Source organism: Pelodiscus sinensis, chromosome 5 (genome assembly GCF_052426305.1).
Source record: "Pelodiscus sinensis isolate ZL-2025 chromosome 5, ASM5242630v1, whole genome shotgun sequence".
Lineage (NCBI taxonomy): Eukaryota > Metazoa > Chordata > Testudines > Trionychidae > Pelodiscus > Pelodiscus sinensis.
In genome coordinates, this window is record NC_143056.1 from 104,578,298 (window position 1) to 104,602,739 (window position 24,442).

Consider the following 24,442-nt stretch of genomic DNA (forward strand, 5'->3'; position numbering starts at 1 on the left):
AGGGGCATGGAGACAGAGCTTCAGTCTCAGGATTACATGGTGTCACAGTTCAGGGCAACTGAACTTGTATTCACTCTTCATGATCCAGCAATGACAGCCACTCTTAGATTTCCAGCTGCTTGGCCTTCATCTCTCTTGGGTTCGGATGTGAAGCCCCTGACTATATTGTGATACCCCCCACCAAAAAACCACAAACTGCCTAAGCAAGTCTACTTAACTTCTCTTCTCAGAGAGAATGGGCTCGCAATTCCAACGTCCCTGTAAACCCCATTCCATAAGGAGTAAGGGATGTTTTGGAATAGCAATGTATTTCAAAATAAGTGCAGTGTAGACAGCACCAAATTTTGAAATAACATTGAAATAAGATCCACAATTTGCATAGCTTAAATTGCGTGTCTTATTTTGACCCACGGGGCAGTGTAGATGCACCTTAAAGGGACCTAAAAAGCTTTTCAGATATCACTTCCTCACTCCAATCACAGCATTGGTTAGTGATTAGTCTTTCAACCCCACGTAAGAGATTTTCTTACTTCCTCAAGTTCATGTCACCATTGGCTCAGAACTGACTCCCATGTCTTATGGGGCCTAAGTGGGGCCAAAGACTTGAGTTCTTTTACTGTTTTAACTCAAGTTGTTTAACATCTACTCGTTGGCTACGTCTACACTGCTTCCCTCTTCCGCAAGAGCCTATGCAAATGATGCATGGATTAACATATTGCCACACTTCATGTGCATAATTAATTAGGGGTCATTTTTGCACAAAAACCTCTTGCGCAAAATGGCTCCTAATTAATTATGCAAATGAAGTGCGGCAATATGCTAATCCACGCTTCATTTGCACAGGCTCTTGCAGAAGAGGGAAGTAGTGTAGACGTAGCCCTAGTCTCAGAGAACCATAGAAAAGCCAAAAAGGAGCCGTTAGATCATCTATTCTGACTTCCTATAGAGCACAGCCCACCAAAAGCATCCAGCATCTGTAATGAGAGTGTTGTTTTACAGCCCATAGGAGACTAGACCATTATGTGCCATAGGCAGAGAGTGAATAGCACCAGTGCCTGAGACCCTGCAATGACAGGGAAATGATGAAGTGTGATAATATCCAGATAGTCCTAGAAAGTGTCCCACCCTTACCCGCTGCAGAGGAAGGTAACCATGTGCTGTTGCTCCCTGAAGAATCTAATTTGAACCAGTATATGTGTGAGCCTCTCTCCAAGTGGTAGTCGCTCTCTGGAAGCCTAAGTGAATTTGCCTAGTCACCCCCCACTGGTGTTAGTTCTTGGAGATCTATTGTTACCCTCCCTCCATGGAATTTTGTACAGTCCCTCAATAGTACATAAATATTTCCATCTTAACACAATGAACACCTAAAATACTTACACATAAGTCAAAAGGTTTAACTTAGTTCAGTAAGGTTTGTCTAGGATATTGTCATTTCTGTCACACATGGTTGTTCCATGTTAAAGTTCACACACATTGGGGAGAGAACATGCACCGCTCCTAGTTAAGTGGTACATCCTTAGTGCTCTCAGTCCAACATGTTCCAACTGTTCATCTGACCAGTGTAACAGATTGCTCCTTTTCTCTGTCTGCCTCCTTACCTCCATTTGTAAAATGGGGCTAATGATGGAGAAATCTTGCGGAAACAGCTTGGAGACCTACTAATGAGAAGCACTGCAGCAGAGCCAGGGGTATTATTACTAACTATCAGTCTGCTCGCTCGTTCTCTTTCTGACTTGTCCGCAACTTTTCCCCATGTCTCCAGTGACACTAAATCCTCAGCTGCTTGCTACTACAATCAAGCTGCCTCTGCCAAAGCAGAGTATCATGTGCAAGCTGCTTTCCTTTCCAGCTGCATCTTTGGGTTTGTCTAGACTACCGAGTTTTGTCGACAAAAGTGGACTTTTGTCGACAAAACTATACCAGCGTCTACACTGCCGCTGAGTTCTGTTGACATAACGTCGACAGAACTCAGCAGTTTTGTCGACACTGGTAAACCTCATTTTACAAGGCATAACGCCTTCTGTCGACAGAGTTCTGTGGACAGAAGGTGTTATTGCATGTAGGGTTGTGTCTAGACTACAGGGTTTTGTCGACAATGCAGCTTGCTTTGTCGCCAGAACTGAATGTAGTCTAGACGCTCTTTGTTGACAGAAGCTTTGTCGACAGTATCTGTCGACAAAACTTCTGTCGACAAAACCCTGTAGTCTAGACGTACCCTTTATGACTTCTTAGAGTGCCCATCAGTCTGAGGAGCAATAAGCACTGCAGCATACTGTGCTGCATGAGAAAGCATGGGGATGCACTGGAAACCAATAGCAGGGCAGCAGAGTAGCAATATACATGGTAAATTTACAGTGCTCTGGCTAGATAAAAGAGATATCCCAGGCCACCAGGATAATGAGTAGGCACAAAGGCAGATGGTAAGAGGGAGCCAATGACCTAGGGAGAGAGCTGTGATCTGACAGGTAGGAAATGGACAGTTCAGAGAGATGCACCCAAAGCATTCACATGGAAGCTCCAAACACCCTCCATAGTGTTTAGGACGTTTTTGCTGGTAAGGTTCAGACTCACTTGTAAGATATGGTGTGCAAAGCTGAAGCCCTAGAGCACCTTCCTTCAAGTTCCTGAGCAGGAATTTGTTAATTAAATGGCAGTTTTATATAAGGATAGAATGATTTCTGCCAGATTGTTTGACCTATTTGCATCAGGCCTGAATCTGGTGCAAGGTATTTTAATAGATCTTGCCAGTGTGGAAACCAAATTTACTATAGTGCCGGTCAGCGAAATGCCTGTTATGTAAAATATTCTTGCACCAGAATAGTGTTAATTACATCGACACTCTGTTGCAAAGAGCAGACTGCACGTCAGACCCTGAAATCCTATCAAGCTATCCTTTTGATATACTAATGAAAGAGAATTCAGCATTTCTTAACAGCATTTTAAAATCCTGTTATTAGCAGACAATGAAGAGGCATTGGGCATTTACTACTTAGCAAGACCTGAGGCTTAACGAAACAGATCATAATATTTCTCTGTCAAGCTTATTTATAATACGTTTTGTTCTGTTATATTGAACTGTATCCGAGGCCATAATTTGTAGTAAAATGTCTAATTTTACTTCCTGTGGCCATGGGTTTGCATTTAGATCCCTTTCTAAAAATCTCCACTACGTGATTTTAAAGGGATAAAGTATTGAGCTCCACCTCTAGGCTTTTATGAAACTCATGTTTCATGAACTCCACAAAATTGTGTCACACCAGCTGAGAGTTAACCATAAAAGTAAAAGATAATAAATGGAGGGGAGGTGGAAATTCTGAAAATGCTTTTAACAAAAACATCAACTGAAATTTTAATGACAGTATAAAACAGGTTGTTTGAGGTTTCAAAAAGGTGATCAAGAATTCTAATCTCACAATAATACAACAAAGCTAGGCTCAGAAATAGGCAGAAAAATGAATACATTAATAGGCCACAATTGAACATCAATAATAATATTATTTCCTGGGAAACGTGCTACCTTATGCCAATTATTTCTGGATCTGGAAATTGCCTGAAAACCAAAGAGTGGTGTTCACTAACGTCTGGATCCAAAACTCATTTAAGTCAATAGGAGTCTTTCCATAGACCACGGCGAGATTTGAAAGAAGCCCTTAGAATATGAATGTGTTTATACTGATACACATATCCTTTGAACGGAGTATTTATGACATTTCTATTGACATCAGGATAACTTTACACCAATGTAGTTCGTCAAGCAGAGACCTCGGCTCTTGTTTTACTGTTCCTAACTGGAGTGGGCATGGCAGTAGAGAGGCAGTTTTATACAAGGAAGAACTGCTTTTATGTCACTCTTATGTTTTCTGTTTTTTTTTTACCCTTTTATGTGTGCAGGATTCTGGAATTGACATTGGTGATATCTCTGAGAGGAAGGCCCTGAGAAAAAAACTTCAGTGCAAGACCTTTAGGTGGTATCTTGTCAGTGTGTATCCAGAAATGAGAATGTACTCAGACACTATCGCCTATGGGGTGGTAAGGATACTGTTTACCTTAATTAATAAAAACAAAGTAACAGTGGAGGTAATTCATGCACACAGTGCATAGTTCCAGACAAGAGCCAGACCAAACTGAGAGTCAGTAGTTAAACTGACTGATTAGTTGATGAGACCGTGGTACTATAGTACTTCACGCAAATACATTCCTATGCATCCTTTTCTTTTCTTGTTCTTGTCACATATTTTGTTAAAGTGAAAGATTTCAGCTGTATAATTTATGGGAAGCTACAAAGCTGTTGGCTAGAAAATATGGTGAATACAGGGGCTGTGTCTACACTGGTGCGATCTTGCACAAAAGCGGCCGCTCTTGTGCAAAAACTTACTGCCTGTCTACACTGGCCGTGTATTCTTGTGCAAGTAAACTGACTTTTTATAGTATGAAATCAGGGCTTCTTGCGCCAGAACACTGATGCTCCCACTTAGGAATAAGTTCTTTTGTGCAACTGTTCTTGCGCAAGAGGCCAGTGTAGACAGGCAACATGAATTTCTTGTGCAAGAAAGCCCTATGGTTAAAATGACCATCAGAGCTTTCTTGCGCAAGAGAGCATCTACACTGGCATCTACTCTTGCGCAAAAGCACATGCCAGTGTAGACACTTTCTTCTGGAAGAGTTTTTCTACAAGAACTCTTCCACAAAAGAGTTCTTGCGCAAGAAGCTGCCAGTGTAGACGTAGTGAAGTAGTCTGTGTGAATTAGTTTTTCACATATACGTGCCTTACTGTAATATCAAAATCATGTATCTAGAGGCTCAAACAGATATGTATGCACCTAAGGATTACCATCATCTTTGAATATTATTGCATATTATTTATGTTACACTAACTCCTACTGGCCACAGTTGAAATCAGGGCCTGTTTATGCTTGGCCAGTGTACTAAAACATAGAAACAGTGCCTGCCTCGAAGACTTGAAAACCTGAATGGAGCAGAGAAACAATAAATAATAGGGGAAATAAGTGCAGCGAGGTGAAGTGATTAGAACAGCTTGCTGACAGAACCAGAATCAGAACCAGAACCCCTATCCTGATTCCTACTCCAGTGTCTCATGCACTAGCCTGCACTGCCTCCTGTGAATGAAAGTAATCTCTCTGCACTCAGGTCCTACTTTCGAAGCACAATGTTACCCCAATAAATGCAGATCTTTAATAAAACTTTTGGATGAAGACACCCTGGTTGGAAAAAGTTTACCAGTGTGGTTCTGTGGAGAACCAGTGGAATCCTCTACAAGAGTAGCACATTTTAGGAAATAGGATGGCTCTGTACTTGAAAGATATTTTGGAATTTATTTGACTGATTTGCATGATCAGTTGAAATTATAGTGCTGGCTTTTCATGCAAATCAAGTAAGGTATGTCTACACTACCCTCCTAATTCGAAATAGGAGGGTAATGTAGTCATACCACAATTGCAAATGAAGCCCGGGATTTGAATTTCCCAGGCTTCATTTGCATAAGCGGGGCGTCGCCATTTTTAAATCCCCGCTCGTTCGAACCCCGTGCCGCACGGCTACACGGGGCACGAACTAGGTAGTTCGAACTAGGAAGCTAGTTCGTGCCCCGTGTAGCCGCGCGGCACGGGGTTCGAACGAGCGGGGATTTAAAAATGGCGACGCCCCGCTTATGCAAATGAAGCCCGGGAAATTCAAATCCCGGGCTTCATTTGCAATTGCGGTATGACTACATTACCCTCCTATTTCGAATTAGGAGGGTAGTGTAGACATACCCATAGAGAAGAAGAACCCACCAAAAAATTATAAGGCAGGCCCCAGTGTGAGGAAAGGGACTTGACTGAAATTGTGCTATATTAGAACTGAATTTTGCTCAGATTTCTTTAGGGGAGATTAGGCTTCATAGTAAAGAGGATTATATTTCTCCTGTGAGGCATAGAAGTCTGGAGTATTTTTTATCACAGAAATAAATAGTAAGTGAGTGAAAAAGGAAATACAAAGTTGGAGTAACTGAGTTACTTGACACATCCTTCTTCGACTAATTCAACATTTATTTGACAGGTCACAGATGAAAAGCACAGAACAGGCTTTCCATGATATTCACTCTACTGAGTGCCTTTCAGCATCCAGTAAAGGATGCTGCAATACCAAATAAGCTTGGTATATAGCAAGAATGAGTGCTCATACATCACACTGTTACTAACATAGAAGTCCTCAGGATACTTTTGATCAATACATAAGTATTATTATGAGTATGTCAGAACAAGGGTCCTGCTAAAATTCATTGATAACAGCATGTCAATGCACTAATGGCCTCATAATTTAGTTGGGAGTTAGGGTTGGAAAGTCTTATTCCACTAAATACCTTGTATGTACTCCTGAAAATAATGGACTGTCTGACAAAGCATCTCTAGAGTTACAGAGGCTTGCAAGATACACTGCATTAAAAAATAAAAACAGGCTGTCACCTGATCTTCACTGAGGCTAGGTCTAGACTGCAGCGTCTTTGTGGAAAAAGCTACACAAAATGTGCCCTAGATGCGGCCAAATGGCAGAAATGCCTCCTTTTTCAGTGGATCCCTTATGCCTCATGAAACGAGGTATACAGGGCTCCCCAAAAGAGCACATTTGCTCTTCCATGAAAAAAAGCAGAAAAGCAAACACGTTCCTTGGACACGGCAGGGTTTTTGCAGGATACCTCCAGTATCCTTCAAAAACCGTGTAATCTGGACATAGCCTCATGAGAGAGTGGTATTTGGTTGTCTCTTCTGTTCTTTCTTCATTTCTTTTCTTCCACTTGTTTGTGAAGCTTGTGGAGAAGGAGGAAGTGCCAGGAAATGCAAATCAGATGCTAATTCACATTTTGAATATTGAAGTGCTTACCTCCCTGAATCACTGCTCTGCACTTATAAAACAGATCTGGTTTTCTTTGTTTTATAGGAGAATGGAGATTTTGTTGCCAGTAATGGGAAAAAATTAAAATGCTGCATAATTACAAAAGGAAATCTGAATTGATAGCTTTTTTCTTTATTTGGTCAGCTGGAGACTCAAGTGTTTCTAGGCTCCAGTGTAAGATTGTAAATTAGGGCACATCTACCTAGCAGCGTTATTTCAGAATAACTGACATCTGCATCTACACAGCAAGCAGCTATTTCAATATAACATTGAAATAATGCTGAACTGGAGGACTTCTTGCTCTGACTCCTATAACTCTCATTTCATGAGGAAGAGTAGGACTTCCTGCTATGTGGACAGCACCAAAAGTTGAATTAAGCTATTTTGACTTAATCTATGCAAATAGCATTGTTCAAGTTCCGTAGCTTATTTTGGTTTTTGCTCTGCTGTGTAGACGTACCCTTAGAGAACTAAACCATCTATGATGGAACTGGTTTAAGTCCAGTGGAGTAGGTGTGAACACTAACCATATGAAGTCTTGTTCTTTTGCCCTGCGTCCACACTAGTGCTGTTCTAAACCATCTTATTTGAAATATCCTTTCAGGACCTATCCCACAGCTCAGAAAAGCAGTGTATGCTGGGAAATTTAAAACACCACTGGTGCACTTTGGGGGTGTGTCAAGACTACATGGCCTCGTAGAAAGAGCCATGTAAACTAGTTTACCCTACATAGTCATTTAAATCCCCGCTTCATTAAAATAAAAATGGCCGCCACTCTGTGCCGACAATCAGCTGATCTGGCACAGCGTGGCAGTCTAGACACGGCGCAGTCGACAAGGGAAGCCTTTGTCGACCGTTCCCTTATGCCTCGTGAAACAAGGTTTACAGGAGCGGTTGACAAAGGTATACCTTGTCGACTGATCTGCATCTAGATTGCCGCGCTGTGCCGGATCAGCTGATTGTCGGCACAGTGTGGTGGCCATTTTTTTTAAGGAAGCAGGGATTATTTAAATCCCTGCTTCATTGACTATGTTGGCTAAACTAGTTTACATGGTTCCGTCGATGGAGGCATGTAGTCTAGACACACTCTGGGACAGTAGTGTGTGGACTTACTGAACTGTTTTATCTAGTTAATATCCACTCTGGCACTGAAAAGCCGAGAAGACCTGTAGCAGAAATGAGTCAAAAAGAGTTCAATAAGTCAAGAAGAGAGAAGAGGTTTATTCATTCAAACAATGTAAAAAGCATAAGAATAGCGATAATCTTGAATAAAGAGAAAAAGTAGTAAGAAGCAGTATTGGCAAAGGAATAAAATGGCAGCATTATGCCACTAATGTCAATAATAATGAAAGGAAGGATGATTTTGCAGTTAAGTCACTCAGGGTATGTCTACACTACAGAGTTAGTTCGAACTAACAGATGTTAGTTCGAACTAACTTTGATAGGTGCTACACTAGCGCTCCGCTAGTTCGAACTTAATTCGAACTAGCGGAGCGCTTAGTTCGAACTAGGTAAACCTCATTTTACGAGGATTAAGCCTAGTTCGAACTAGCTAGTTCGAATTAAGGGGTGTGTAGCCCCTTAATTCGAACTAGTGGGAGGCTAGCCCTCCCCAGGTTTCCCTGGTGGCCACTCTGGCCAACACCAGGGAAACTCGTCTGCCCCCCTCCCGGCCCCGGAGCCCTTAAAGGGGCACGGGCTGGCTATGGTGCCCATGCCAGGTGCAAGCCTGCCAGCACCCAGCCAGCAGATGCTGCACCTGGCACGGATCGAGCCAGCCACCCGATGCCCCCCAGCCTTCCCCCTCTTCCCGGGACCAGGCTGGAGGCTCCCGGGAGCTTGCCCGGGACCGCAAGAGGCGGGCACCCGCCTGGGCTAGTGCGGACATCGTGGACCTTGTCCACGATCTCCGCACTAGGCACAGGAAAGTGGCCGGCTTGGGCAGGAGAGCTGCCAGCCTGGCCACCCAGGAGCAGGTGTGCATGAAAATCAAGGGGGTCCACTGAGACCCCCGACCCTGAGCCCTGAGCTTACAATGGCCGTCCTGGGTCAGACCAAAGGTCCATCTAGCCCAGTAACCTGTCTGCCAACAGCGGCCAACCCTAGGGACCCTGGAGGGGATGGACCGAAGACAGTGACCAAGCCATTTGTCTCGTGCCATCCCTCTCCAGCCTTCCATAAACCTTGGGCAGGGACACCACTCCTACCCCCTGGCTAATAGCACTCCATGGACCCAACCTCCATGACTTGATCTCACTTCCCTTTAAACTCTGTTCCAGTTGTAGCCTTCACAGCCTCCTGCAGCAAGGAGTTCCACAGGTTGACTATTTGCTTTGTGAAGAACAACTTTCTCTTACTAGTTTGAAGCCTGCTACCCATTCCTTTCTTTGGTGTCCTCTAGTCCTTCTTTATGGGAACTAATGAAGAACTTTTCTGTATGCACCGTCTCCACCCAACTCCTGCTTTTAGAGACCTCTATCCTGTCCCCCCTCCATCTCCTCTTTTCTAAGCTGAAAAGTCCCAGTCTCTTTAGCCTCTCTTCATATGGGACCTGTTCCCAACCGCTGATCATTTTAGTTGCCCTCCCCTCTCCCATCCTCTCTCTTCCCCTCTCCCACCTCCTTTTCCCAGTCTCCCTCAGTTTTGTTCAATAAAGACAGATTCCATTTTTGAAGACAATTGTCCTTTATTTTGTACATCAAGAAAAGGGGCTAGGGAAGGGTAAGTGGAAGGAGATGAGGGAGGAATGGGGTACGAGCCCCCGATGGGGAGGACTGGGCTGGCTCTGCGGGCTTCTGGGGGTGGAAGCTCTCCTGCAGCCCCCCAATTGCCCCCTCTCCCCAGATGGCAGCCTGCGGCAAGTGAGGCCGGTCTGATGGCCGAGTGCTGTGATGTGCCCAGTGTGGGTAGTCCGGGCACTCCAAGCCAGGACTGCTTTGCAAGCGGGGCACCCCTGAGAACTGCCTGTCTGGGGTGGGGGTCGGGACCCTTTAAGCGCAGCCCTCGGGTAGCCTGAGACAGCATCTCCATGCTCTAAGTCCTCCTCTGATGCCCTGCCGACACTGCTTCCGGCCATCCTTAAGCCCGGTTCAGGGTCCACTTAGTGTGGACATGCTAGTTCGAATTAGCAAAACGCTAATTCGAACTAGTTTTTTAGTCTAGATCTGTTAGTTCGAATTAGCTTAGTTCGAATTAAGTAATTCGAACTAAGTTAGTTCGAATTAGCGCTGTAGTGTAGACATACCCTCAGGGATCTGAATGCAATTTTCAGGTCAGCCAAAGACTTCCTGTATGGCGTTGGGGAAGTCACTTATCTCTCTATGCCACAGTTTTCTATCTGTAATATTTGGATAATATTTCCTTTCTCACGCACTTAGGCTATGTTGTTGCGCCAGAAGTATGCAAATGAGGCTAAGCGTGGAATATCACCAAGCCTCATTTGCATACCTAATGAGCCACCATTTTTGCAGACGAGGCTCTTTCGCTAGAAGGAGCTGTCTACACTGCCCCTTCTTGCATGAGAAAAACCCTCTTGCGCAATGCCATTATTCCTGAAAATAATCAGTGTAGCGACATTGCGCAAGAGGGTTTTTCTTGCGCAAGAAGGGGCAGTGTAGACAGCTCCTTCTAGCACAAGAACCTCTTCTGCAAAAATGGTGGCTCATTAGGTATGCAAATGAGGCTCGGCGATATTCCACACTTAGCCTCATTTGCATATCTCTGGCACAAGATCGCACCAGTGTAGACATAGCCTTGCTGTATTTCTGTAAACTGTTCAGCATACTGACTGTCTTGCTGTGTTTAGGAGCATGTGCAAGGCCTTGCACAATAGGGCTCCCATCTCAATTGGGGACATTAAGCATTTTTGAAACTTTATTAATAATAATGTCCCCTGAGCTGTCCCTGTTGTGGGGTTTATTCTGCATCTCTCTAGCATTGCTCAGTGTGCCCAATTTGTCCCAATGTGTCAACAGAAAAAGCAACAACAAAAATAATTAAGTTAATTACAATTAAGTAACTTGGATGAGAGGCTATAGGTACATAAAATTACTCCACAGAATGTGTGTATAAAGCATACTAAATGATGGATAAATATGTCATCTAATAACAGCTTTTCCATATTGCTGTTAGATGACTAGTTTGTCTATAGAATATTTATACCTTCATAGGATATGTGCTCCTTCTAAAAGATGTGGCTCCTTTAAATCCCATGCATATAAATTATTCATATAATTCTATAGGACCTAAAATTTTTCACTCATTTCATTCTACATCCCAGAGGTTCAAGGTGATCAGAAGTCCTTCAGAATGTAAATGTCTTATGAGACTCTTTGGAGAGCCTTTCATTTTTATTGGAAGGGAAAGCTCTTTCAGAAATGGAGTTGTGTACTCTTGGATAAATTGTTCAATAAATCTGTCATTCCTTGTAGCAATGTGGGTTCTGTTCTCCTGAACATACTCTCTTGCTTTTGGTATTGCAAATGTGAGTCGTCAGGGTGCTATTCAGTAATGTTCATCTCCTGGTAAGGTGATTAGAAGATGTTTTAGAAAATTCTCTGAGTCAGTGGTATTATGCCAGTTTACACCCTTTCATGCTGTAGGGAGTGCTTGTTGGGGAAGGTACAACATTAGTAATACCTGGCCTTAAGTTTTAATCTGGCCTTAAGTTTTAATCCATTTATAAATTTTATATTTAGATTTTGAGGGTGCTCAACTCCCATTGACATAATGAATTTTTTTTCCTAACAAGCAACTATTCAGAAACCTGAGTAAGGAGTTCAGGATTTAATTTACAAACAAGACAATACAGCATAAAACATACATGAATACTATTAAACATGAAATATGAAGATGACAGCACCGTGGAAAGGTTACATGAGTTGTCATAGTCATTTCAAAGTCGTGATGACATTACAAACCATTTTGCTCTTTTGGTAACTTTGAGACATAAGAAAAATTCCTTGCTGTCAGTATCTCTTTATGCTATATCTTCCACTGACATCTGTAATGCATTCCCAGTCAGTCTGGGTATGTCTACACTACCCCGCTAGTTCCACGAGGTGTACAGATAGTTCGTAATGGCTTGCTAGTCCGAACTATCTAGCCTGTGCCGCGTGTAGTCGCGCGGCCCGGGGTTCGAACAAGCCGGCATTTAAAAATGGCGCCGGCCTGCTTATGCAAATAAAGCCCTGGAAATTCAAATCCCGGGCTTCATTTTCACATTCGGTATGCATACATTACCCCGCTAGTTCGCACTAGCGGGGTAGTGTAGATATACCCTCTGATACTAGAAGCACTCTGCACACAGAAATATCTGAGACTTTACTGGGAATTCCATGTGTTGATTGATGGTAAGATTGGACTCTAAGGCTACGTCTAGACTGGCATGATTTTCCGGAAATGCTTTTAACGGAAAAGTTTTCCGTTAAAAGCATTTTTGGAACACAGCGTCTAGATTGGCATGGACGCTTTTCCGCAAAAGCACTTTTTGCAGAAAAGCGTCCGTGACCAATCTAGACGCGCTTTTCCACAAAAAAGCCCCGATCACCATTTTCGCGATTGGGGCTTTTTTGCAGAAAACAAATCTCAGCTGTCTACACTGGCCCTTTTGTGCAAAAGTTTTGCGCAAAAGGGACTTTTGCCCGAACGGGAGCAGCATTGTATTTCCACAGAAAGAACTGATTTCTTACAGTAGGAAGTCAGTGCTTTTGCGGAAATTCAAGCAGCCTATGTAGACAGCTGGCAAGTTTTTCCGGAAAAGTGGCTGATTTTCCGGAAAAACTGGCCAGTCTAGACACAGCCTAAGGGTATGTCTAGACTGCATCCCTCTGTTGGCAGAGGGATGCAGATTCGGCAGGTCAACATTGCAAATGAAGCGGGGATTTAAATATCCCATGCTTAATTTGCATTAAAATGGCCGCTGTTTTTGCCGACTCAGCACTTTGTCAGCAAAAAGCGGCAGTCTTGAGGGGAATCTGTCAAGAAAGAAAGCCTTTTTGACAGATTCTGTAAACCTCCTTGCAAGAGGCTTTTTTTCTCGACAGATCCCCCTATAGACTCCCGCTTTTTGCTGACAAAGTGCTGAGTTCGCAAAAATGGTGGCCATTTTTATGCGAATTAAGCACGGGGTATATAAATCCCTGCTTCGTTTACAACATCAACCTGCCTAATCTGCATCCCTCTGCTGACAGAGGGATGCAGTCTAGACATACCCAATGGGTACGTCTACACTACACGACTATTTTGCAATAAGCTATTCCGGAATAGTTATTCCAAAATAGCTTTTTTCGAAATAGCATGTCTGCATTGCAGGGAAGCCTCAAAATGAGTCTGAGGCAGGCTTCCCTAATGTAGATGTGCTATCTTGATTTAGAGCCGCAGAGGCACTGGGGAGGAATAACTTAGAATGGCCCTGGTAAGAGGCTATTTCAAAATAGCAGCAGTGGAATGCTGTTTCTGTTTGTCAAATTTCAAAATAAAGTACTATTCTGACAAGTCTGTTAACCCTCATGGAACAAGGGGTTCAGGGATGCCAGAATAGCGTGCCTGTTATTTCAAAATGTATTTTGAAATAACAGGTGCATTTAAAGATGTGGAATTGCTATTTTGGTATACTTCTGGTATCCCCAAATAGCTCTGCTGTCTAGATGTAGCCTAAATGGAAAACATAGAGGCTGGTATTTCCCTAAAGGCTCAGTTTCCATAGACTTTGAGACAGGCAGCAGGAGTTGTTTGATACTGACCGCTTTTGAAAATCTGTCCTTAAGTAGGTGCTAAAATGGTACATAAGTGTAACAAAACCTGGTTACACCTGTGAGTGTCTTTTGAAAGTTCTGCCCTGGCTTATGCCATTTATATTGCTATTGAACTTAATATGGTACTGCTATGTTTAAGTCAGGGAAGAATTTGATTTGGATGATTTCCCTTCAAATGTATTCTTAAACACAGACACGTGTCTTTTAATATGAATGTTTCTTCTCTCAGATAAGTGTGATTTTCTTGCAAAGAAATGGAAATGGTTGAATATAGTTCTTGTTCTCTACTTTAATAAAATATTTGGTTTTTTTCTCTTTGTCTATTCTAGCTGCAGAATTCCCTAAAAAGTGATTTGTGCCTTGATCAGGGGCCAGACACAGAAAATATTCCAATAATGTATATCTGCCATGGAATGACACCACAGGTTAGTATGACTAATGATTTCATACATGGCTGCTGTTCTTAGTAGGCTGTGTAGGAGGAACCTTATTGTAAACTATCAATGTTTTTTCCTGCTACAGTACCTCCTTAGGCTATTAGACATTTTATAGAAAATTAGAATATTATTTGTGCTGTAATGTTGAGAATCACTTGTGATTAGGGCCTTGACAAGGAAGCTTATTTATTCATTTTGGAAGACTATAAGCAATAAGATACATGAATTAGTGTTACATTTACCAGGAATTGTTATCATAAGCTTTTATTATTGATCTCTTTTAACTGTTTCCTTGATATGAATGCAACAGTAAGCTCTAAAGAAGATATAAAGTATTTAAAGCATTTTTTTTCTCTTTTGGGCTGCTGCATTTATTGTCTTTGTTCCAGGAATCTGAAAGGTTCAACTTTTTTACTTCAAACTGAATTATAGACACATATATGGCTACGTCTACACGGAAATGCTTTTAACGGAAAAGTTTACCGTTGAAAGCATTTTCAGAAAAGCGCGTCTAGATTGGCAGGACGCTTTTCCACAAAAGCACTTTTTGCGGAAAAGCGTCCATGGCCAATCTAGACGCGCTTTTCCGCAAAAAAGCCCCAATTGCCATTTTCGCAATTGAGGCTTTTTTGTGGAAAATAAATCTCTGCTGTCTACACTGGCCCTTTTGTGCAAAAGTTTTTCGGAAAAAGACTTTTGCCCGAACAGGAGCAGCATAGTATTTCTGCAAAAGCAGTGACAATCTTACATGAGATCGTCAGTGCTTTTGCAGAAATTCAAGCGGCCAGTGTAGACAGCTGACAAGTTTTTCAGGAAAAGCAGCTGCTTTTCCGGAAAAAGTGGCCAGTCTAGACCCAGCCATACAGAAATAAATTAATAGCCTTTTATTCCAGGCCCTTCTGACATTCTCTATCGCATGCTCATTTTTTCACAGTGGGTCAAAGATTGAAATTATGAAAGCCCTTGCATTTATGTTAGCAACTGGATTGAATAACTGACATGAGTTTGAGCATATAGTCTCTTCTTGGATGACTAACAGTCTGACCCACGTCCTTCCTTACCCATATACTGAGTATGCAGCTGCATAGGATACCTGAAAATATGGGGTACCACTGGGTTTTAATGCCTATCCACCTGCCTCTTGCTATCCCTGTTCTATACCTCTGCTTGCTCTGGAGAGGAACTAGTGAATTAAAAGTGAAAAAGTCCTATTATATAATAATAAAAGTAAAAAGACCTATTAGCAGAACACTGAATCTACAAAAGAGCCATCCAAATAGTAATGAAGCCATTTAAGAGGCATTTGCCAACACCAGGTACATATTGTCAGTTTCTGAATTTCCTGTATTGAGCTGCAGGACCTTAGTTTAAAACTTGATTTAAAAATGTTTCATTAGTGTGTTGCTGAAAATCTTATAATCAGATCTCCAAAAAAATCATGATTTCTCCAATCTAGGCTGCTGTTAGGCATAGGGCACCTGTGTAATAAGTACTGGGTAGGGCCCTAAGGAAATCCTAAGGAAAGTTCTGATCTGGCCACAGAAAAAGCATTCTCATGAAGCTAATGAAACTGTCTCCTATGTTGGTCCAGAACTTCTCTATCACAGACAGTGCAAAGGGGTTGATATTGGAAGATCATTTAAACAACAATTAATAAAAGGAAAATAGACATATTTTGATTACACATTGTAGAGTAAAATGTCCCTGAATTTTACAATTCATAAGAGTGATTGAAAACACTTTGAAGTAGGAATAAGAGCCTCCGGAAAAGGGCGCTTTCCGGAGGATCGGGGCCAGTGTAGACGCTCTTTTCCGGCTTTTCTAAAAGCCGGAAAAAAGCGGCGGACATTTTTATTTAAATGCCGCGGGGGATATTTAAAACCCCCGCGGATTTCCCTACTACGATAGTTGAAATTAACATGCCCCTTCCGGAAAAGGGGCCAGTGTAGACGTAGCCTTAGGGTGTGTCTACACTGGGCCACTTATTCCGGAAAAGCAGTTGCTTTTCCGGAATAAGCTGCAAGCTGTCTACACTGGCCGCTTGAATTTCCGGAAAAGCATCGATGCTGTACTGTACAAAACCTACCGCTTTTCCGGAAATGCTACGCTGCTCCCGCTCGGGCAAAAGTCCTTTTTCCGGAAAAGCTTTTCCGGAAAAGGGCCAGTATAGACAGCTTTTCCAGAAAAGCAGAAGAAACGGAAAAAAGCAGTTTGGACGGCGGGAGGCCCCGTAGAAGCCGTGGACTTCCAGGTAAGCCGAGGTCTTAAAGAGCGCGGACGCTACTGGCCGCACGTGGCAGGAGCCCACAGGAGACCACCCTTCCCAGCTCTGCCACGTGCCAACTGTGCTGCCCAGCCACCTCAGCGCAGGCATGGCAGCTCCAGGTGGTCGTCAGCCACCGTCACCCGGGGCAGGGGAGGAAGCCCCCAGGGGCCGCAAACGCAGGGCCCCATCCTGGACCCCCAGGGAGCTGGAGACCCTCCTGGACTTGTGGGAGGAGGAGGAGGAGGGTCTCCATGACCTGCAGTCCCACCTCCGGAACGCCGACGTCTACACCCATCTGGCACGGAACCTGGCCCAGCAAGGACACCCCAGCCGCAGCTGTGAGCAGGTGCGGTCCAAGGTGAAGGAGCTGCGGCTGGGGTACGTGCGGGGAGGGGAGGGGAGCAGGACCCGATGCCTGCCCCTATTTCGAGAGGCTGCACTCTTTTCAGGGCGAGCCTGCCCCACAAGCCCCAGCTGTCCCTGTGGACACCTGCCGGCACCCCCCCCCATCAACCGTCCCACCGAGCCAGAGGAGGTAGACAACAGTGGCGGTGCGTCAGGAGAGGAGGCCAGCATTGCCACCCAGCAGGCCTCCTCCAGCAGCTCCTCTGAGGCCGGGGAGGAACCCACTGGTGAGTCTTTGCAGGTTACACTCCCAAAGGGCGGGGGGCGGGGGGCGGGGGGGGGAGGGAGAGCCAGGTGCCCGGAGGGGGGAGGGGGAGAGCATGTCACTCAGGCCACGTGAGCTGCACGCTGTGTAGCATGAGGCAGTTAGCAGCACGTGCAACCACGTGCAGCCTGGTGACCAAGCGGCATGTGGCCGTGGCAGGCAGCTGCAGGGCACGCCTGGGACCGTGCTCCTCACACACATTCGGCGGGACCAGGGGGAAGGGTGGATGCCGGCTGGAACCGGCCAGGGCCCCAGGGGCTCAGCCCAGAGCCCGCAGCTCCACCAAGGGGTGCAGCACAGGGAACGGCACACTGTCCCATGCTTAGCTGTGAGGCACAGCCAGCTGCTCCTGGGATAAGCACAGTGTCACAGTCCTGTGACCGTGGACCCCCACCGAGCCCCTCACCTGCTCCCAGTGCCTTGGCAGGTTCCCCAAGGGAAGTCCCCACTGTGGCCACACCTGTCCCTGGGCTACCGGGCTTGCGGGAGGGATAGTGGGAGGGAGACGGGCCCCTGAGTTTTGCTGCAAGGATGGGACATCCCCCCACCCAGTCACCCTTCTGGTTCTGTCCAGAAGATATCCCACGCGAGGGGATCTGAGAGCCCAGACCGCCACTGACAGGTGTGCTCCCAGGCACTGCTGTGGGGATGCATCTTGCTCCCTGTCAAACACCAGTGGTTAGCCCAAAGCTTTTCACAGTCTCCACTGGCAGGGAGTTCCACAGGTGAATGCAGCACAAGCACCCTCCCGCCCTCCACGGGGCCAGGATACAGACCGGTGCTTACAATACTGGAGGGAGGACCCTACTCCAGGGGCGGTCCTCCTTGCCAACATACAACACGGGAGCAGGAGGGGAACCGGCTTGGTCCCAAGCCACACAACTGTGCAGTCACCTGGGCTCCGGGGTGGAGGGCATGCGGTGTGGGGACAGTGGATGGCCTGCCTGACTGACCCGTCCTTTGTTCTCTTCCCTGCAGCGGGACCCAGCACCAGACCCACGACTCCAGCAGCAGCGGCACCCCCAGCTGCCCAAGCCCGGAGACTGAGGCTCCGACACCGGGACCAGCTGCTCCGCCGTCATGTCACCGCGGTGGAGGGGATCCCGACGTCAATTGCAGAGCGGGTGCAGGGGGACCAGGACTGGCGGCAGGAGGGCTGGGCTGCATTCTTGGAGGAATGCCGAGGGATGCGCACCACAATGGGCACGCTGACGGCACATTTAGTGCATGCCATCCACTATGGCATGGCCGGACCGCATGCCCTCACCATCCCTCCCAGAGCACAGCCCATGCCCCCTCCTATCCCTGCTCCTCTCCCAGCTCCTGCTCCTCTCCCTGCCCCTGCTCCTGCTCCTGACCCTGCTCCTGACCCTGCTCCTAACCGTGCCCCTACTCGTGGCCACCTCACCGTGCAGCCTGCCCTGACGCGGTCTGCCCAGCGTGGGCAGGTCCGCCCCCGGAGGGGCGCTCACAGGGGCCACCCATCACAGTAACTGCCCCTCCTCCATCTCCCAGTTAAAGGTCCCCCCCGTTCCAGTTAAAGGTCCCCTCCCCCTCCTTTGTAAATAAAAAGTTCTGTTTTCACTTGAATCTTGTGTGGTTATTGTGTTCCTCTAGTAACTGTAAAGAAATTATGTGAGATGCCAATTAGCCACTTCAATTTAACAGGGTTACAAACTGTGGACAACAAATTAATGACTCTATCACCGGGACCTTTTTCAGTGGTCATTGGTTTGCGGCGCATAAAGAAATACTGAGACTTTTCAGTAAAGAAGTAAACTACAAACTATATTTACATAGCAACAAACAAGCACAAATGGTTAAAAGATGCACAGTACAGATTCTAAAACATAGTCTAGGCGCAGGGAGGATGATTGTGGTGTTGCTGGCCACCTCGATCCTTTGGTCCTTCTGGGCCTCAGGAGAGGAAGAGCCAGGAGATCCCTCGACGGATGATGACAGTAAAGCTGGCCACCTCAATCCTTTGGTCCTTCCAGGCCTCAGGAGAGGAAGAGCCAGGAGATCCCTCGACGGACGATGACAGCGAAGCTGGCCATGTCAATCCTTTGGGCCTTCCAGGCCTCAGGAGAGGAAGAGCCAGGAGATCTGTCGAAGATGGCACTGACATGAGCCTTCCGCACAAGTCCCAAATCCTGTTGGCTGTTCTTCAGGACGGCGATGGTGGCCTAAACCCTAGCCTAACTTAAAAGAAAAACCCTAACTACGCCCAACGCACCCGACAAACAGACACGATGACGGCCGATGTGCTGTGACCCGACGCTTTACTATTGGGGGGGGGGGGAGGTAAGGGGAGGAGGTGGGGAAGGGTAGGAGCTGGGACGGAGTACTCTGGGGTGACCCAAGCGACCCTGCTACGGGGCTTGGGCAAACATGTCCACCAGGGCCTCTCTAATGCGCACCGCCGCCTGGCGCGCCTGGCGGATGGCAGCTGTGTCGGGCTGGTCCAAGGTCTGTGCCTCAGCTGCCACCCATGCAGGGAGGAAGGCCTCCCCACTGCGTTCCACAATATTGTGGAGCACGCAGCACGCGGCCAGCACCTCCGTTGCATTCTGCTCACCCATGTCGAGACGGGTGAGCAAACAACGGAAGCGGGCTTTTAAGCATCCAAAGGCTAGCTCCACTGGGTTTCGGGCCCGGTTGAGGTGGTCATTGAACCGGGCCCGGTTCTGGTCCGGCTGCCCCGTGTAGGGCCGCATGAGCCAGGGCATCAGGGGGTAGATGCCATGCAGATGGGCATCGGCACATCCCCGACAGTCAAGTCCCGCCGGGGGAAGTAGGTGCCCGCCTCCAACCTCTGAAACAGTCCTGAGTTCCGGAGGATGCGGGCGTCGTGTGCCCGGCCGGACCAGCCGCCGTAGATGTCCAGGAAGCGGCCCCGGTGATCCACGAGGGCCTGCAGGACGATGGAGCAGTACCCCTTTTGGTTCATAAAGGGGGCTGCTCGATGCTCCGGGGCTCGGATGGCGATGTGGGTGGCGTCCAGGGCTCCCCCGCAATTGGGGAACCCGAGGGCAGCGAAGCCGGCCATGGTCTCATTGACGTCGCGCAGGCGGATGATTCTCGGGAGCAGGACATCATTGATGGCATGGACAACCTGCAGAAGGGTGCAGAGAAACACAAGGGAACACATTACATACAGCCAGGGGTGAGTGTGCGCTCCCTTGGTTCCTCCCCCTTGATTCCTTCTGTACACACACACACACACACACACACCAGGGCCCTCCTCGCCCCATGCTCCCCCCCCACCAGCGGGCCTGTGCAAGGGAGGGACGGCCGAAACCCCTGGGCGACCCAGCCTGGAGTCTTGGGTGTCCCTGGGCCTGGGGTGGAGCACCCTCCCCCATCCTACTCCCCCTGGCACTTACCTGGATGACAATCACTCCAACGGTGGATCTTCCCACTCCGAACTGGTGTGCCACCGAGCGGTAGCTGTCCGGTGTGGCCAGCTTCCACAGCGCGATGGCAACCCTCTTGTTCACGGGGATGGGTGCCCGCAGCCGGGTGGCGGTTCTCTGCAGCGCGGAGGTGAGCCAGGTGCACAGCGTCATGAAGGTCTGTTTCCTCATCCGAAAATTCCGGATCCAGTGGTGATCGTCCCATTGTCCGAGGACCACACGGTCCCACCAGTCGGTGCTTGTCTCCAAAGTCCAGATGGGCCGGTCTATGGTCAGGTGCTGATGCCACGCGGTTGCCAGGACCTCCCTGGTGAGGGAGTCCAAGGCGATCTCTGCCTCCTGGTACATGAATGCCAGGGCACCAGCCTGCAGCACGAGCTCCAGGCACCTGTACAGCTCCAACAGGGGCCCGAGCAGGTACATGGCCTCCCACGGCTTCATGGCAGATAGAGCAGGGCAGACAAAAGAAAACGCCGGGAAAAGCAGCTGGGGGCCAAAGGGTGGTGTCCCCAAAACTCACAGGGCAACCACCGACCCTGCGAAGGGTGCCAGTCCCTGGCAGAGGCCCCAAGGCACGGGAGCACGAGACCAACGGCTGCCCGGCGAGACCCCTTTAACCACGCGTCTGGACAGAGCTCCGGCCCCGCCCCCGGAAAGATCTGGTGGCCTTTGCCCTCTTCAAAATGGTTCCGGGCTTTTGCTTTTCCGGAAAAGCATGCCGCCAATGTAGACGCGCTTTTCCGGAAAAGCGCATCGTTATCACGGCAACTCCGCGGCCAATGTAGACGGTCCTTTTCCGGAAAAGCTGAAAACGGAATAGTATTCCGTTTTGAGCATTTCCGGAAATTCATGCCAGTGTAGACGTAGCTTTACTCCCTTCCTAGTGTATAGTAATAATCAGTAGAAAATTTCACGCTGATTGTTCTCTTCATGAAAGCATTGAACAAAAGAACCTTAACACTCTTCATTATATAAATGTGTGGGATGTGATGCTATTCATGAAAGCATCAATTATTTGATTTCATTACACAGCAAAGGAGGATCATAACACTAGCTATCTAAGACATAAACAAGTGCACACTGAAAAAGTAACACTAATCTTCCACCTATGGGTAACATTACTGATTTAGAAACCTAAACCCAATGAAATTGTTGTTGTTGATAATATAATACCTTGCAAAGTCATGGTTCTGAGTTTTCAGCTCTGCAACTGATTTTTACAGAAAGCCTTTAATATTGATCCCTAGAAGGCTCATGCTTGGGTAAATTATGAACGATGAAGAGAAAAATATCAAAGAGTCCTATTTATCATATGCACCCTCTGCATAGACTGCAGCTTATTTTTCACATAAGTATGCTGATAACTAGTGTTTTTCCTCCAGGAGCTTTTTAGGCTGATCCTCATTGTTAGCTAGGTAGCTACCTATGTCTGGTGTAAATCACAAGTTTTCTAGAGTCATTATTCTTCACCTTCTGAGAAGGTGCCATAATTCTCTTTTGGCATATCATCTGAGATAAGTCTGCATACAGTGTTGTAAATTAAAAAGGGAAATTGTAATTATAGTTAAGAGGCAAAAGAGAGAGAGAGAGAGAGAGAGAGAGAGAGAGAGAGAGAGAGACCCTTAATTAGCATGGCTCAGCATTCACTGTACAGTGAACTATTTTTTAATGTCAGTCAAAATTCTGCATAAATGAGATACGGTTAACAAAAATATGGGGGTGGTGGAGAGAGAAAGAGGAGCCTCTTGATGGGAGCATGTTCCTTTCATAATTACAGTGTTATTTGCATCTCCTCACCCATTAGCTGTTTTTTTAAGGTATGGCACTATAAAGCACTATCTGATTTTGTCTGGGATTAGAAAATGAGCAAGGTATATCTTTAAAGAAGATCTTGCTGTTTTTCCATTAAGGGACATGTACTTGCCCCAACTGTGTACTACTATAGGAGCATACAGGATCCATACATTTGACTGAACAGGCCTCAGAAAGATTTCCTCTGGGTAGAGGGATTCTTCATATTTATGACATTGACCCAAGACTCTTCGCAGCAACTAGCATAGAGGGAGTGGTTGGTTAAAGGTCCTTTTCCCTAGTCTGGCAGCTCACATCTGTGGCCATGGAGCTAATGCGTAGTGGTAAGTCTGTTGAAGAAAAAAAATATTGGATAGCAGTAACACTGACTTGTGAGGAATATTGGCCCAGTCCTGAACTCCTGCTCATTTGAGCAGTGCCTGTGAAACTAATCATTTGGACTCATAGCAGGAGTCAGAACTACTGGTATGAGTAGGAGTTGCAATATGAGGCCTTGTGCGAGAAAAATTCCATACTCTTCATGTTTGAGGCCCATTCATTTCCTAGGTTATGTCTGCACTGCAAGCAGGGTAGTGGAAACAGAAGTATGGCTTGGGCATGCTGAATACTCATCATGGCTAAAGTGTGACTGCTGCCACTGTCTATGCTCCTGGAGCTACACTCCTCCTTACACTCACACAAGGCTGAGGAGAGCTAAAACAAGTATGCATATGCAAATGGGATTCACACCACTAGCTCAGAGTTTAGACACAGCCTTAAAAGCATTTGGGCTCTTCCAAGGCCATTCTAGTATCATGGTGAGGAGGTAATGTGCATGAAACTTTGTAGCTTAATCGTCTAGCCTGCTACTAGAAGCAATTTTTACACTCCTGGATCTTCTCCCTCTCTAGACATTGGTCTCTTCCTTTTAAATTTTTGTCAAGTGTTCACCGAAGATGAACCTTTCCTCTTCCTAATCACATGATTTCAAGGTGCATAGATATGCTGACTAGAGAGCTTTTTATAGCTGATTAGCACTACGCTAAAGCAGGTATCCTACGTGGAAAGGAGTTACATTACATACATACATACATACATACATACATACATACATACATACATACACAAACAAACAAATAAAATATGCATAAGCACACTCCCCTCTTCTCCCTCCCCCCACCCCCCCCAAAAAATAACCCAAGAGAAGTTTTCAGGACTTATGATTCATTTAAATACTTTAGTTTTCACATAGCATTATAATATATTTCATAGCTTTAATTGCAAGTAAGTCAGGGGTGAAATGCATTTTTATCAAAGATGTTTTTGTGGACTTAAATAAAACCTTTACAAATATGTATGAGTATGAATTAATAAGAAACAAATTAGAAAAGAACCATTAGGTTATTTAGCTCCTCTGCCTGACAATTCAGGATTTTCCCTAAGCTATTGGTTCTAAGTTCTTAATACTTTCTACATTCTGCTTTTAAACATTCTAAGCCAAAGAGCTTCCTCTCTTTCCCCCACTCTAACACATCTCACTGTCAGGAAGCTTTCCCTGGTATGGAGCCTAAATTTTCCTTTCTTTTCATTACTTTTAGCTGTATTCTCTTTTCCCATCATGAATAATTTCTTGCTCTGAGCATCTCCTTTCAAATAATTGAAGACTCTGAACTTAGTATCCCATTTAATTAAGAGCTATTTGGTATCAGCTCTTGAAATTGCATCGCTTTGAAACATGTAAGTGGCTACTATTTTCTTTTAGCGTGTCTCACACACATGGGATGATTGAACTCTTTGGAAAGGGAATTGTAAAGTGTACGTGTACATGCCACTGTCGACAAAACAGTGTTAAGTGTGTCAAACATCAGTTGTAACTAATAATGCTTTAAAAAGCGTCAAAGAACTGACCTCCACTTGCATAATGGAATAGCCAGAGATCGTTTCACTGTACAAAACCATAGCTCTGCTTTTAAGGGGCATTAGAATTAATAAGGATTGAGCCTAATATGTTTCAGAACTCAGAAGCTTACCAAACTCTCACTAACCCCCTTGAAATGTTTTCTATACTACTAATAAAGAATGAATATGTATTAGCCCTTCCATACAAAAATCTTAAACTGCTTTAATGAACAAATGGATGAGTAAATATGGATGTTTGTATATTAATGTCACTAATATATTTAGTAAAACCGAGGCACAATTTTTCTGTGGTCACA

The 24,442-nt window shown here is 45.8% G+C and overlaps 2 protein-coding genes across 6 annotated transcripts in view; both read left to right on the forward strand.

Annotated features, from left to right (window-relative positions):
• The window catches only part of GALNT18 (polypeptide N-acetylgalactosaminyltransferase 18), a 699,281-nt gene that overhangs the window by 502,363 nt on the left and 172,476 nt on the right, over positions 1-24,442 (forward strand). For all 5 annotated transcript variants that reach the window (XR_012903608.2, XR_012903609.2, XM_075927908.2 and 2 more), the window contains 2 exons: positions 3,892-4,029; positions 13,976-14,071. Coding sequence is in view for 3 of the 5 variants with exons in the window: in XM_075927908.2 (XP_075784023.1) it covers positions 3,892-4,029; positions 13,976-14,071 (234 nt within the window). In the remaining 2 variants the exon portion in view is untranslated. The remainder of the gene's footprint in view (positions 1-3,891; positions 4,030-13,975; positions 14,072-24,442) is intronic.
• LOC142829197 (uncharacterized) lies at positions 14,081-24,435 on the forward strand. The gene is made up of 2 exons (XM_075927915.2): positions 14,081-16,981; positions 17,998-24,435. The coding sequence occupies exons 1-2, from the start codon at positions 16,456-16,458 to the stop codon at positions 18,510-18,512; spliced, it is 1,041 nt and encodes a 346-aa protein (XP_075784030.2). The 5' UTR covers positions 14,081-16,455; the 3' UTR covers positions 18,513-24,435.